Here is a 16189-nt window from a genome sequence, read left to right on the forward strand (position 1 = left end):
ACCAGAAAATTATGTCATTATCATGCCAAATCTTGCCCTCAGGGAAGATGTGGCCAATTGTTATGTTATTACTCTGAGGGACTCTTAGGCATTTGGCGACAGCCTTCGTCAACATCTATCCTATGTTCACTAACAGTGCAGTTGGCAGTGGAGGAGACCCAAAAGGGAGCCTTCTTCAACCAGGGCCAGTGCTGCACGGCCGCGTCGCGTGTCTTCGTGGAGGAACAGGTCTATGAGGAGTTTGTACGCCGCAGCGTCGAGAGTGCCAAGAGTATCGTCATAGGAGACCCCCTGGACCCACGTACATCACATGGACCACAGGTGTCTCTTCTCTCCTCTCCCCCTCTCTTCACTCTTCTCTCTTCTCTCCTCCTCTCTTCTCTCTTCTCTCTTCTCTCCTCCTCTCCCCCTCTCTTCTCTCTTCTCTCTTCTCTCCTCTCCCCCTCTCTTCTCTCTTCTCTCCTCTCCCCCTCTCTTCTCTCTTCTCTCCTCCTCTCTTCTCTCTTCTCTCTTTTCTCCTCCTCTCTTCTCTCTTCTCTCTTCTCTCCTCCTCTCCCCCTCTCTTCTCTTCTCTCCTCTCCCCCTCTCTTCTCTCTTCTCTCCTCCTCTCTTCTCTCTTTTCTCCTCCTCTCTTCTCTCTTCTCTCTTCTCTCCTCCTCTCCCCCTCTCTTCTCTTTTCTATCCTCCTCTCCCCCTCTTCTCTTTTCTCTCCTCCTCTCCCCCTCTCTTCTCTTTTCTCTCCTCCTCTCCCCCCTCCCCCCTCTCTTCTCTCCTCCTCTCCCCCTCTCGTCTCTTTTCTCTCCTCCTCTCCCCCCTCCCTCCTCTCTTCTCTCCTCCTCTCCCCCTCTCGTCTCTTTTCTCTCCTCCTCTCCCCCCTCCCTCCTCTCTTCTCTCCTCCTCTCCCCCTCTCGTCTCTTTTCTCTCCTCCTCTCCCCCCTCGCCCCTCTCTTCTCTCCTCCTCTCCCCCTCTCTTCTCTCTTCTCTCTTCTCTCTTCTCTCCTCTCCCCCTCTCTTCTCTCTTCTCTCCTCCTCTCTTCTCTCTTCTCTATTTTCTCCTCCTCTCTTCTCTCTTCTCTCTTCTCTCCTCCTCTCCCCCTCTCTTCTCTTTTCTATCCTCCTCTCCCCCTCTCTTCTCTTTTCTATCCTCCTCTCCCCCTCTCGTCTCTTTTCCCTTCTCCTCTCCCGCTCTTGTCTCTTTTCTCTCCTCCTCTCCCCCTCTTGTTTCTTTTCTCTCCTCCTCTCCCCCCTCTCGTCTCTCTTCTCTCCTCCTCTCCCCCTCTCGTCTCTTTTCTATCGTCTTCTCCCCCTCTCGTCTCTTTTCTCTCCTCCTCTCCCCCCTCTCGTCTCTATTCTCTCCTCCTCTCCCCCCTCTCGTCTCTCTTCTCTCCTCCTCTCCCCCTCTCGTCTCTTTTCTCTCCTCCTCTCCCCTCCTCGTCTCTTTTCCCTCCTCCTCTCCCCCTCTTGTCTCTTTTCTCTCCTCCTCTCCCCCTCGTCTCTTTTCTCTCCTCCTCTCCCCCCTCCCCCCTCTCTTCTTTCCTCCTCTCCCCCTCTCGTCTCTTTTCTCTCCTCCTCTCCCCCCTCTCGTCTTTTTTCCCTCCTCCTCTCCCGCTCTTGTCTCTTTTCTCTCCTCCTCTCTCCCTCTTGTCTCTTTTCTCTCCTCTCCCCCTCTCGTCTCTCTTCTCTCCTCCTCTCCCCCTCCCGTCTCTTTTCTCTCCTCTTCTCCCCCTCTCGTCTCTTTTCTCTCCTCCTCTCCCCCGCTCATCTCTTTTCTCTCCTCTTCTCCCCCTCTCGTCTCTTTTCTCTCCTCCTCTCCCTCTCTCGTCTCTTTTCTCTCCTCCTCTCCCCCCTCTCTTCTCTTCTCTTTATTTTCTTCTGGCGCCTCTCAGACAGGTGTTTGGATAGCAGAGCAGACACAGTTTGTCAGAAAGTCTCCACTGACACAGAGCAAGCCGTCCAAACTCCACAACCCTTAGTCATTGTGCCTGTGATACCGCCAGTAGAAATAAATCTCAAATTTGTCAACTTACAGCAAAATGCTCAAATATGGGGCAACAGACAGTATACAGTATTCAATACCAATACCAGATCAATGTGGAGCTATATACAGGAAGTACCAGTACCAGATCAATGTGCTACTATATACAGGAAGTACCAGTACCAGATCAATGTGGAGCTATATACAGGAAGTACCAGTACCAGATCAATGTGGAGCTATATACAGGAAGTACCAGTACCAGATCAATGTGGAGCTATATACAGGGAGTAGCAGATCAATGTGAGGCTATATACAAGGAGTACCAGTAGAGGTAGATATGTACATAAAGGCAGGGTAAAGTGACTAGGCATCAGGATAGATAATAAGAGTAAAATTAAGAACAGAGTAACTGCAGCATGTGTATACATGTGTATATATAGTCTAGTGAGTGTGTATATAGTGTGTATATATAGTCTAGTGAGTGTGTATATATAGTCTAGTGAGTGTGTATATATAGTCTAGTGAGTGTGTATCTAGTGTGTTTATATAGTCTAGTGAGTGTGTATACGGTGTGTGTATATATAGTCTAGTGAGTGTGTATATATATAGTCTAGTGAGGGTGTATATATAGTCTAGTGAGTGTGTATATATAGTCTAGTGAGTGTGTATACTGTGTGTATATATAGTCTAGTGAGTGTGTATATAGTGTGTATATATAGTCTAGTGAGGGTGTATATATAGTCTAGTGAGTGTGTATATATAGTCTAGTGAGTGTGTATACTGTGTGTATATATAGTCTAGTGAGTGTGTATACTGTGTGTATATATAGTCTAGTGAGTGTGTATACTGTGTGTATATATAGTCTAGTGAGTGTGTATACTGTGTGTATATATAGTCTAGTGAGGGTGTATATATAGTCTAGTGAGTGTGTATATATAGTCTAGTGAGTGTGTATACTGTGTGTAATATAGTCTAGTGAGTGTGTATACTGTGTGTATATATTGTCTAGTGAGTGTGTATACTGTCTGTGTATATAGTCTAGTGAGTGTGTATATATACAGTGCCTTGCGAAAGTATTCGGCCCCCTTGAACTTTGCGACCTTTTGCCACATTTCAGGCTTCAAACATAAAGATATAAAACTGTATTTTTTTGTGAAGAATCAACAACAAGTGGGACACAATCATGAAGTGGAACAACATTTATTGGATATTTCAAACTTTTTTAACAAATCAAAAACTGAAAAATTGGGCGTGCAAAATTATTCTGAATACTTTCGCAAGGCACTGTAGTCTAGTGAGTGTGTATATAGTGTGTATATATAGTCTAGTGAGTGTGTATATATAGTCTAGTGAGTGTGTATATATAGTCTAGCGAGTGTGTATATATATTGTCTAGTGAGTGTGTATATATAGTCTAGTGAGTGTGTATATAAAGTCTAGTGAGTGTGTATACGGTGTGTGTATATAGTCTAGTGAGTGTGCATATGGTCAGTGCAAGACAGAGTCAGTGCAGATAGTTTGGGAACCATTAGTTGACTATTTAGCAGTCTGGCTATTCAGCAATGTTATGGTTTTGGGGTAGAAGCTGCCTTGGAGCCGATTGGTCCGAGAGCCGATGCTCGGGTACCGTTTGCCGGATGGTAGCAGAGTGAGCAGTCTATGGCTTGGGTGGTTGGAGTCTTTGGTAATTATTCACGATTAGATCAGTTCCCAACTTTGGACCAAATCCTACAGATGTAGGAGCTTCATTTGAGCCAGTTTGCTACGGCAGGAAAATAATCCTGCAGCAACAGGAAATGTGAATTATAATGTGGATTTGGTTAATGGACATTTTTGTAGGGGGTTGACACATTTTTCTCTGTGCTTAGCTCAGATATTCATGTAAGTCATGCAGTGAAGTCAATCCAATATTATCTTAAGTTAACCGTGCAGGCCACAATTTAGGATTCAGTCCTTTACTTTTAGTCTACAGCTGACAGCATGAGAAGATGTGGGACAGTTACAGAACGTATCCTTCAGGTCTTGTCTGACAGAAACGTAGTTTCCATTACGCCGGTGGTTATCAACGTAAGCTATCAGTATGGGTTCACTAAAGATCACTTGTGGTGGGAGCAGAAAATCTCCCATTATTTTTCTAGCTGTTCTTTCTTTTGCTCCTGTGCCAACTTTGGATGTGTGTAAATGAATACTCCCTTTATAGCCATTACTTTACCTTTTGTGTAATGACATCACCCTGCCTGCCTCCAACTCCCTCCCTCCCTCCCTCACTCCCTCCCTCACTCCCTCCCTCCCTCCCTCCCTCCCTCCCTCCCTCCCTCCCTCCCTCCCTCCCTCCCTCCCTCCCTCCCTCCCTCCCTCCCTCCCTCCCTCCCTCCCTCATCTCCTCTCCTCTCATCTCCTATCTTCCCCTGTTCCTCCAGATTGACCAGAAGCAGTTTGATAAGATACTGGAGTTGATTGACAGCGGGAAGAAGGAGGGAGCCAAACTGGAGTGTGGGGGCGTGGCCATGGAGGACACAGGCCTCTACATCCAGCCCGCCGTATTCTCCCATGTCAAGGACCACATGCGCATCGCCAAGGAAGAGGTGAGAGATCCAAATTCTGATCTATGGTCAGTTTTGTGATTTTCTTGTCAGATGGTTAAGGTTAGGATTGGGGGATGATGCTTCCGTCCACCCAACGCTGCCTGAAGAAGACTTAAACAGTCGAAACCTGTCCTGATATTAATTATAAACTGGGTGGTTCGAGTCCTGAATGTTGATTGCCTGACAGCCGTGGTACTGTATATCAGACCGTATACCACTGGTATGACAAAATCTTTATTTTTACTGCTCTGATTACATTGTTAACCAGTGTATAGTAGCAATAAGGCACCTCGGGTGTTTGTGCGATATGGCCAATATACTACGGCTAAGGGCTGTATCGAGGCACTCCGCGTTGCTTCGTGTGTAAGAACAGCCCTTAGCCGTGGTATATATACCACACTCCCTCTGACCTTATTGCTTAAATATACCACAGGCAGATCATTCTGTTCTCTGTATATAATACCTGTAAATAGTCACCTGAACTTTTTCTGCATCGTACTGTGTCTTTGTTCTGTGATTGGAGGAAGGAAAGCTGATCCTAGATCTGTGATCTGTGTCTATGGGAAACTTCTACCCAGAGCTAGGGGTTTCTGATGTTGGCTTTACAGTGATTTCATTCATAAAAATGAGAACGCCACCACTGGTCCAGGCAGTTTTGTTGTATACCACTGCCATCTTCTGGTGGTGTGGTTGAAGTGCAGGTTCAGACAACTGTATATCTATGGTTCAAACAAGGTCATAGTCATGGAGATGGATGGAGGGCGCGTCTTTACATCTGTGGCATAATGGCTTCTGTGACAGCATGGCCTGCGCCATGTAGATCTTTCTCCAATTGAAAGTAGTCAATTTATTCTTGTTTTTCTTCTATGAGTCGGTAGACAAACTGAAAGTGTGTACACTGCCACCTAATGTGTGTTTTCTGAACAGGCATAAAGCCAAGGTTGGTGATTTAATGCCGCCTGCCATTCATTGGCTGATCCCTCCTGCTGACCTGGATAGAATTCTGCCATCCTTCCTTAACCCATAGAAAGGTCCACCCAATTGACTACTTTAAAATGGTAAAAGTGCTCAATGGATCTGCTCATGCTAATACTGGCTTTGTGGTATTAGAGCTGTCTATCCAAGTCTATGGTCATGGTAAAGCAGGATCATATCATAGAAATACATAGAGGACTCTAGTGGCCAAAAGCCGTTTTAGCATGGGCAGCGCTATTGAGGACTTTCACCATTTTTATGTAGTCAATTGGGTGGGACTTCCTATGGGTTAAGGAATGATCACATAATTCCATCCAGGTCATCAGGAGGGATCAGTAAATTAATTATAATCGTGAAAAAACATTCCATTACTATAGGTGGCAGTAAATTGCCAACCTTGGCTTTATATCTGTTCAAACAACACACTGCAGGTGAAAAGAAACAACACACTGAAACAACACACTGCAGGTGAAAAGAAACAACACACTGCAGGTGTAAAGAAACAACACACTGCAGGTGTAAAGAAACAACATACTGCAGGTGAAAAGAAACAACACACTGCAGGTGTAAAGAAACAACACACTGCAGGTGTAAAGAAGCAACACACTGCAGGTGAAAAGAAACAACACACTGCAGGTGTAAAGAAGCAACACACTGCAGGTGAAAAGAAACAACACACTGCAGGTGTAAAGAAACAACACACTGCAGGTGTAAAGAAACAACACACTGCAGGTGTAAAGAAACAACACACTGCAGGTGTAAAGAAACAACACACTGCAGGTGTAAAGAAACAACACACTGCAGGTGTAAAGAAACAACACACTGCAGGTGTAAAGAAACAACACACTGCAGGTGTAAAGAAACAACACACTGCAGGTGTAAAGAAGCAACACACTGCAGGTGTAAAGAAACAACACACTGCAGGTGTAAAGAAACAACACACTGCAGGTGAAAAGAAACAACACACTGCAGGTGAAAAGAAACAACACACTGCAGGTGTAAAGAAACAACACACTGCAGGTGAAAAGAAACAACACACTGCAGGTGAAAAGAAACAACACACTGCAGGTGAAAAGAAACAACACACTGCAGGTGAAAAGAAACAACACACTGCAGGTGTAAAGAAACAACACACTGCAGGTGTAAAGAAACAACACACTGCAGGTGTAAAGAAGCAACACACTGCAGGTGTAAAGAAACAACACACTGCAGGTGTAAAGAAACAACACACTGCAGGTGAAAAGAAACAACACACTGCAGGTGAAAAGAAACAACACACTGCAGGTGAAAAGAAACAACACACTGCAGGTGTAAAGAAACAACATACTGCAGGTGAAAAGAAACAACACACTGCAGGTGAAAAGAAACAACACACTGCAGGTGTAAAGAAACAACACACTGCAGGTGTAAAGAAGCAACACACTGCAGGTGTAAAGAAACAACACACTGCAGGTGTAAAGAAACAACACACTGCAGGTGAAAAGAAACAACACACTGCAGGTGAAAAGAAACAACACACTGCAGGTGAAAAGAAACAACACACTGCAGGTGTAAAGAAACAACACACTGCAGGTGTAAAGAAACAACACACTGCAGGTGTAAAGAAGCAACACACTGCAGGTGTAAAGAAACAACACACTGCAGGTGTAAAGAAACAACACACTGCAGGTGTAAAGAAACAACACACTGCAGGTGTAAAGAAACAACACACTGCAGGTGTAAAGAAACAACACACTGCAGGTGTAAAGAAACAACACACTGCAGGTGTAAAGAAGCAACACACTGCAGGTGTAAAGAAACAACACACTGCAGGTGAAAAGAAACAACACACTGCAGGTGAAAAGAAACAACACACTGAAACAACACACTGCAGGTGAAAAGAAACAACACACTGCAGGTGAAAAGAAACAACACACTGCAGGTGAAAAGAAACAACACACTGAAACAACACACTGCAGGTGAAAAGAAACAACACACTGCAGGTGAAAAGAAACAACACACTGAAACAACACACTGCAGGTGAAAAGAAACAACACACTGCAGGTGTAAAGAAACAACACACTGCAGGTGAAAAGAAACAACACACTGCAGGTGAAAAGAAACAACACACTGAAACAACACACTGCAGGTGAAAAGATGTCGCCGAAGAACATGGCTGACGTTTTATATTCTCCCAACCAATTGTGATATTTATAGCCTCGTTATTGTTATTCTTATTGTGTTACTTTTTATTCTTATTTTTTACTTTTGTCTATTTGGTAAATATTGTCTTAACTCTTCTTGAACTGCACTGTTGGTTGAGGGCTTGTCAGTAAGCATTTCACAGTAAGGTCTACATTTGTTGTATTCGGCACATGTGACAAATAAAGTTTGATTTGTTTGGATTTGAAGTATGTAGCCTTTTAGTTTGTTTACCAACTCATCAAATTAGTAGAAGAAGAAAATGTACTACTTAAAAATGGAGATGGCCTCAATGGCACTACCCATGCCCCCACATGCCCCCCCCCCCCCCCCATGCCCCCACATGCCCCCACATGCCCCCACAGACCAATTGTGGCAGATGCAATGTTACATCCTATACATATCTCTATGGGTTGTATTCACTAGACACCAAACGGAAGAAAATGGACTGACACAGGGAGGAACCTGAACCTGTCAAATAACAAACGCTTGTGTTTTTTATTATTAATACCACCCAAGGCTGTTCTGATTGGTGCTGATTGATCCTACAGACATTTATTTGGACACAACACAACATTGACATGGTTCAGCAGTGAAGTCATTGCATTTTTTAATATAACATTTTCTTCACATTATTCATCAAATCCAAGTCAATCTAAATTGGGCGTTGAACTGACATCTGTGGCCTGTGAGGCTTTGCTTTATCCTTCTCCTGCTGACCATGGCCTGTTTGATTACATAACAAACCTACCTGTCTCTTCTCCTTGAAGTAATCACTGATCCAACAAACTGATAGGTGTAAGCAATTACCAATTACCAGCCATGTCACATCAGGGATTTCTTCAAAGGAGGGCAGTAGGAAGGATGCATTTGAACAGGGCATGTAATCTTCTCCATGACCCCATCCAGATCTTCGGCCCGGTCCAGTGTATATTCCGATTCAAGAGCCAGCAGGAGGCCATAGAGAGAGCCAACAGTACGGAGTACGGCTTGGCTTCTGCCGTGTTCACACGCAATCTGGACCGGGCTCTCTCTGTGTCTGCCGCCCTGGAGACTGGCACCGTCTGGTAGGTTACTGTTAACTCCTGAACAATGGTACCTTGCTAGTATCACTACATATGACTACAGCAACAACTATTAGCTGCTACTATTCCCATCCTAACAATTCAATACTAGTACTAATATCCAAAATAGTGTAAGGATGATAACTGGATGCTAGTGATTGATTAGTAATGTCTGACAAGTTCCTATAAATACTGTAGGTTAGTCCCATAGAGATAGATAGAGCACTCATCTTTGTATCTGTTACAGAATGGGCAGCGCCATTGAGGCTATCTTCATTTTAAAGTAGTCAATTTGGTTCTTTCCGATTGGCTGAACCCTCCTGATGACCCGGTTGGACATGACTCCAACAGGGTCACCAGGAGGGATCAGCCAATGAAGTTGGAATTGCCAACCAGTTGACTACATTAAAATGGTGGAAGCCCTCAATGGCGCCTCTATAATTCTCTATGGTTAGTCCTCTCTCCTGCAGACAGACTAGTTGACATAATGCTCGTTACTACCACTACTACTACTACTAATAATAATAATATTACTGCTACCACTTCTACTACTATTACTACTGTTACCATTGGCCCAAAGCCAACCACTACTCCTTACCATTACTACTTTATTATTCATTTACTCCATGTGCTGCTAACTACTACTTTCTACAGTACAACTTCTATTAGCATTTTACCCATGTACTCCCTATTCACTCTGACTCCGTATCCCCTACTTATACCTCTTCATGTGAGAACACAGCTGTAGCTGCACCTTGTGGCCACAAGATAGAGCCGGGTAGATAGGTAGGTATCCCAGACGAAGCTCCTCTGTGTGGCAGTGAGAGAAGGACAAGGAGTGGGAGAGAAAAAGGAAGAAATATTTTTATTTCACCTTTATTTAACCAGGTAGGCTAGTTGAGAACAAGTTCTCATTTGCAACTGCGACCTGGCCAAGATAAAGCATAGCAATTCGACACATACAACAAGACAGAATTACACATGGAATAAACAAAACATACAGTCAATAATACAGTAGAAAAAAAGAACAAAGTCTATATACAGTGAGTGCAAATGAGGTAAGATAAGGGAGTTAAGGCAATAAATAGGCCACGGTGGCAAAGTAATTACAATATAGCAATTAAACACTGGAATGGTAGATGTGCAGAAGATGAATGTGCAAGTAGAGATACTGGGGTGCAAAGGAGCAAGATAAATAAATAAATAAATACAGTATGGGGATGAGGTAGATAGATGGGCTGTTTACAGATGGGCTATGTACAGGTGCAGTGATCTGTGAGCTGCTCTGACAGCTGGTGCTTAAAGCTAGTGAGGGAGATATGAGTCTCCAGCTTCAGTGATTTTTGCAGTTCGTTCCAGTCATTGGCAGCAGAGAACTGGAAGGAAAGGTGACCAAAGGAGGAATTGACTTTGGGGGTGACCAGTGAGATATACCTGCTGGAGCACGTGCTACGAGTAGGTACTGCTATGGTGACCAGTGAGCTGAGATTAGGCGGGGCTTTACCTAGCAGAGACTTGTAGATAGCCTGTAGCCAGTGGGTTTGGCGACGAGTATGAAGCGAGGGCCAACCAACGAGAGCGTACAGGTCGCAGTGGTGGGTAGTATATGGGGCTTTGGTGACAAAACGGATGGCACTGTGATAGACTGCATCCAATTTGTTGAGTAGAGTGTTGGAGGCTATTTTATAGATGACATCGCCGAAGTCGAGTATCGGTAGGATGGTCAGTTTTACGAGGGTATGTTTGGCAGCATGAGTGAAGGATGCTTTGTTGCGATATAGGAAGCCAATTCTAGATTTAATTTTGGATTGGAGATGCTTAATGTGAGTCTGGAAGTGCAGTGATCGATTGAATAGCATGCATTTAGTTTTACTTGCATATAAGAGCAGTTGGGGGCCATGGAAGGAGAGTTGTATGGCATTGAAAATCGTCTGGAGGTTCGTTAACACAGTACCCAAAGAGGGGCCAGAAGTATACAGAATGGTGTCGTCTGCGTAGAGGTGGATCAGAGAATCACCAGCAGCAAGAGTGACATCATTGATGTACACTGAGAAGAGTCGGCCCGAGAATTGAACCCTGTGTCTCCCCCATAGAGACTGCCAGAGGTCCGGACAACAGGCCTTGTGATTTGACACACTGAACTCTATCAGAGAAGTAGTTGGTGAACCAGGTGAGGCAATCATTTGAGAAACCAAGGCGGTCGAGTCTGCCATGCCAATGTGGTGATTGACAGAGTCGAAAGCCTTGGCCAGGTTGATGAATACGGCTGCACAGTAATGTCTCTTATCGATGGCGGTTATGATATCGTTTAGGACCTTGAGTGTGGCTGAGGTGCACCCATGACCAGCATAGCGAAGAAGGTACGGTGGGATTTGAAATGGTCGGTAATCTGTTTGTTAACTTGGCTTTTGAAGACCTTAGAAAGACAGGGTAGGATAGATATAGATCTGTAGCAGTTTGGGTCTAGATTGTCACCCCCTTTGAAGAGGGGGATGACCGCGGCAGCTTTCCAATCTTTGGGAATCTCAGACGATACGAAAGATAGTTTGAACAGGCTAGTAATAGGGGTTGCAACAATTTCGGCAGATAATTTTAGAAAGAGAGGGTCCAGATTGTCTAGCCCGGCTGATTTGTAGGGGTCCAGATTTTACAGCTCTTTCAGAACATCAGCTATCTGGATTTGGGTGAAGGAGAAATGGTGGGGGCTTGGGCGGGTTGCTGTGGAGGGTGCCGGGCAGTTGGCCGGGGTAGGGGTAGCCAGGTGGAAAGCATGGCCAGCCGTAGAGAAATGCTTATTGAAATTCTCAATTATAGTGGATTTATCGGTGGTAACAGTGTTTCCTAACCTCAGAGCAGTGGGCAGCTGGGAGGAGGTGCTCTTATTCTCCATGGACTTTACAGTGTCCCAGAACTGTTTTGAGTTTGTACTACAGGATGCAAATTTCTGTTTGAAAAAGCTAGCCTTAGCTTTCCTAACTGCCTGTGTATATTTGTTCCTAACTTCCGTGAAAAGTTGCATATCACAGGGGCTATTCGATGCTAATTACAGAACGCCACAGGATGTTTTTGTGCTGGTCAAGGGCAGACAGGTCTGGAGTGAACCAAGGACTTCATCTATTCCTGGTTCTAAATATTTTGAATGGAGCATGCTTATTTAAGATGGTAAGGAAGGCACTTTTTAAAGAATAGCCAGACATCCTCTACTGATGGGATGAGTTCAATGTCATTCCAGGATACCCCGGCCAGGTCGATTAGCAAGACCTGCTCGCAGATGTGTTTTAGGGAGCGTTTGACAGTGATGAGGGGTGGTTGTTTGATCGCAGACCCATTACGGATGCAGGCAATGAGGCAGTGATCGCTGAGATCTTGATTGAAAACAGCAGAGGTGTATTTGGAGGGCGAGTTAGTTAGGATGATATCTATTAGGGTGCCGGTGTTTACGGATTTGGGGTTGTACCTGGTAGGTTCATTTATAATTTGTGTAAGATTAAGGGCAACAAGCTTAGATTGTAGGATGGCCGGGGTGTTAAGCATGTCCCAGTTTAGGTCACCTAGTAGCACGAGTTCAGAAGATAGATGGGGGGGGAAATCAATTCACATATGGTGTCAAGGGCACAGCTGGAGGCAGAGGGTGGTCTATAGCAAGCGGCAACGGTGAGAGACTTGTTTCTGGAAAGGTGAGTTTTTAGAAGTAGAAGCTCAAATTGTTTGGGTACAGACCTGGATAGTAAGACAGAACTCTGCAGGCTATCTTTGCAGTAGATTGCAACACCACCCCCTTTGGCAGTTCTATCTTGGCGGAAAATGTTATAGTTAGGAATGGAGATTTCAGGGTTTTTGGTAGTTTTCCTAAGCCAGGATTCAAACATGGCTAAGACACCCGGGTTGGCAGAGTGTGCTAAAGCAGTGAGTAAAACAAACTTAGGGGGTAGGCTTCTAATGGTAACATGCATGAAACCAAGGCTTTTACGGTTACAGAAGTCAAGAAATGAGACCACCTGGGGAGTGGGAGTGGAGCTAGGCACGGCAGGACCTGGATTAACCTCTCCATCACCAGAGGTACATGGAGGAGAAGTAGGATAAGGGTACAGCTGAAGGCTATACGAACTGGCTGTCTAGCATGTTCGGAACAGAGAGTTAAAGGAGCAGGTTTCTGGGCAAGATAGCATAGATTCAAGGCATAGTGTACAGACAAAGGTAAGGTAGGATGTGAGTACATTGGAGGTAAACCTAGGCATTGAGTAATGATGAGAGAGATATAGACTCTATAGACGTTAAAAACCAGGTGATGTCATCGCATATGTAGGAGGTGGAACAACATGGTTGGTTAAGGCATATTGAGCAGGGCTAGAGGCTCTACAGTGAAATAAGACAGTAATCACTAACCAGGACAGTAATGAACAAGGCTTATTGATATTAGAGAGAGGCATACATAGCCAAGTGAACATATGGGTCCAGTGAGTGGTTGGGCTTCTACTCCCGTACCGGCAGTAGAAGGGGTCCAGATATTGTAGCCCAGGAGTGGGCTTCGGTGGTAGCCCAGGAGCCCTAGCCGGGCTAGCTTCAGGCTAATTTGTGCTTGCTCCGGGATGGAAACGCTAGCCAGGAGTAGTCACCCCTGATTGCGATTAGCTTGTTGCGAAGATCCAGATGAAAAGGTTCAGAGTTTGCGGAAGGAATCCGGGGATGCTATGTCCGTTATGCTCTCTCTCTCTCTCTCTCTCTCACTTTCTGTCTCTCTCTCTCTCTCTCTCAGGGTAAACTGCTATAACGCCCTCCATGCCCAGGCACCATTCGGAGGATACAAAATGTCAGGCAATGGACGAGAGCTGTAAGTCACTTCTCTTCAACACTATGTGTGATGAAAGGGTTTACTAGTTTGTTTACCCACACATTTTGCACATTTTTAACACAATGTGAATGATTAGAACAATACAAATGAATTAGTATTTATTAACCTTTGTATTTTGATTCCTCAGGGGTGAGTATGCATTGGCAGAGTACTCTGAGGTGAAAGCTGTGACCATCAAACTGACTGAGGCACTGTGAGGGACACAGGAGAGACCACAAACCACTACTAGAGCCCAGCCCAGCACTACTCTGTCATCAACTCAGGCTGTGTCCCAACACTCTGAAGCCACTCCCTTTCATCATCTTCTTGTCTCCTTTCATTTATCACCTTTGGTCATAAAGAGTTTGATTTGTGCGTGTGCTGTGCTCAAATCCTATTCAACGCCTATTTCACCTATCACTCAAAGTCATAAGGTGAAAAAGCCAAGGAAAGGACGCCATCGAAGGGTGTTGGGACACTGGAGTGACTTGAAGTGGCTTTCTTTCCTTGGCAAATTAAAGGAAACAAGGAGAGGTGGCCAATCTGGAAGTGAATTGGGACGCAGCCAAACCCTATTAGCGTTTCAGACCCTCCCACAGCTCTATTGCTCCAGGGGTGTATTCATAGGAACCAATTGGAAGCAAATGGGACGAAATGGGAGGGACCTACCTGAATTTGTCCAATAGAAATTGCTACGGTTCGCAACACTTTACACTAGTGAATACACCCCAGCCTTTTACAATACCACAGCACTTCAGAGCTTCACTAATAATAACAAATAAAAAAATGTGTTTCTTAATTTGGGGTTTTCTGATATGAATGTTCTTCTCTCATTTTGAGGAGCATTTTCTCCCTTTTCAAATGGTGGAATGAATTTTAATTCCCGTTCCAAACAAGGTAATGTTTACCTCTATTTTTAACTTTCTAATGCCCAGAAGAAAGACATGTTTTTAATCCACTACAATAACAATATATAGGTCTAGTACTGTACTAGCAAACCTTAACTGGCATTTTAACACTTTTAAACACTTTACATTGCATTGCATTTGGATCTGTGTACAATATCTTTCAGAGTTGCTCATCTATAAGGTCTTGACCAGCGTGGCAACATTCTGCTAACTTTACTACAATTCCCAGGTTTCACAGAAATACTGGTCAGATTCAGGGATTGATGGAAAACCTGGGAATTGTCTGAAAGTGAACAGAATTTTGCAGCACTAGTCTTGACTCCTGAGTACTGTTATTAACATAATGTTATGTCTTGGGTGACGATACCCCTGATGATTTTTGTATGCTTTGTGGTTTTATTGAACTAAATGTAGGAAGTTTTGCAAATGGTTTGATGTAATGTATTTCTTTGCAATACATATGGGGCTGGTTTCCCAAACTAAAACAACATTTCAATGGAGATTCTCATTTGAGATTTGTGTTTAATCCAAGCACTCGGGTTAATCTGTGTCTGGGAAACCGGAGCCTAATTCCATAAAGTAAAACCTGGGGCTTGTGTCCTATTGGTGTTTTTAATGGTATAACAATGCTACTGAAAACTGCCATTATGTTGAAAATACAAGTCATTTGGACTCCAGTAATGTCTCCAATGGGAGGTAAACCATTCCTTGTCACAATATGCACCATATGTGAGATGTTACAATGTATAACAAACCACAAGGAAACAAGTCATTCTGTTTGTTTCATTTGCAAGACTCTCACTTTTTATATGGATATTTAAATACACATTTTAAATAAAAGGAAATGGAATGTGTTTGTGATTCGTTTGGATTTTCATGTCATACAGATAAAATTGTAACACCTCTTGGAGAAAAGCAGTTTCTTGGAATATGGTTACCAGCAACTGCTAGTTAAAAAGGGAAAGTATTTTTTTATTTAAATGAAGGATTCTGTCTGTCTATCCATTCTAATTTCCTTTCAGAAGTCATTGAGTGCTGCTGTATCAAATTCCATTACAGTCCAAGGCTAAATATACCACATTTATTGACAGTTCAGAATTATCACCAAGAAAACATAAAATACAGAGTGAAACATTTTCCTAGACAAAGTTATCAAATAGCAGAAATGCTTTCAACTAGTTTGACCTCACTCTCTCACACACACACACACACACACACACACACACACACACACACACACACAGGTTTTGCATGACACTAGTATGGATTGGCTGGCTTTAGGACCACTGCACTGTTGGTTAAGGGCTTGTAAGTAAGCAGTAGACTTGTTGTATTCGGCGCATGTGACAAATTTTGATTTGATTTGCTCCGCATTATGAATGCCCTGACTTTTGCAGAGGCCATATCACCTTAAATGCTGCACGGCCAATGCAGACATCGGATTGACCAGAGTGGCAGTTTGCTTTGCCAGTCAGTCCTTCTGTGTCACTTTCAGAAAGTAGAGACCGCACCAGTTTGCGTTGCCAATCAGCCGTTAAGGCAGTGAGCTGATTCATGCTTTGCCAGTCAGTCGTTAAGGCAGTGAGCTGATTCATGCTTTGCCAGTCAGTCGTTAAGGCGGTGAGCTGATTCATGCTTTGCCAGTCAGTCGTTAAGGCAGTGAGCTGATT

At 44.0% G+C, this 16189-nt stretch overlaps 1 protein-coding gene across 2 annotated transcripts in view; it reads left to right on the forward strand.

The window, feature by feature from the left end:
* The window catches only part of LOC110506179 (aldehyde dehydrogenase family 1 member A3-like), a 33915-nt gene extending 18719 nt beyond the window's left edge, over positions 1-15196 (forward strand). For both annotated transcript variants that reach the window (XM_036964157.1, XM_036964158.1), the window contains 5 exons: positions 137-321; positions 4396-4560; positions 8626-8783; positions 13537-13611; positions 13760-15196. In XM_036964157.1, the coding sequence (XP_036820052.1) occupies positions 137-321; positions 4396-4560; positions 8626-8783; positions 13537-13611; positions 13760-13829 (653 nt within the window). In that variant the 3' untranslated portion in view covers positions 13830-15196. The remainder of the gene's footprint in view (positions 1-136; positions 322-4395; positions 4561-8625; positions 8784-13536; positions 13612-13759) is intronic.
* Positions 15197-16189: the final 993 nt, after the last annotated feature.

This window comes from Oncorhynchus mykiss, chromosome 26, assembly GCF_013265735.2.
Source record: "Oncorhynchus mykiss isolate Arlee chromosome 26, USDA_OmykA_1.1, whole genome shotgun sequence".
In the NCBI taxonomy this organism is placed as follows: domain Eukaryota; kingdom Metazoa; phylum Chordata; class Actinopteri; order Salmoniformes; family Salmonidae; genus Oncorhynchus; species Oncorhynchus mykiss.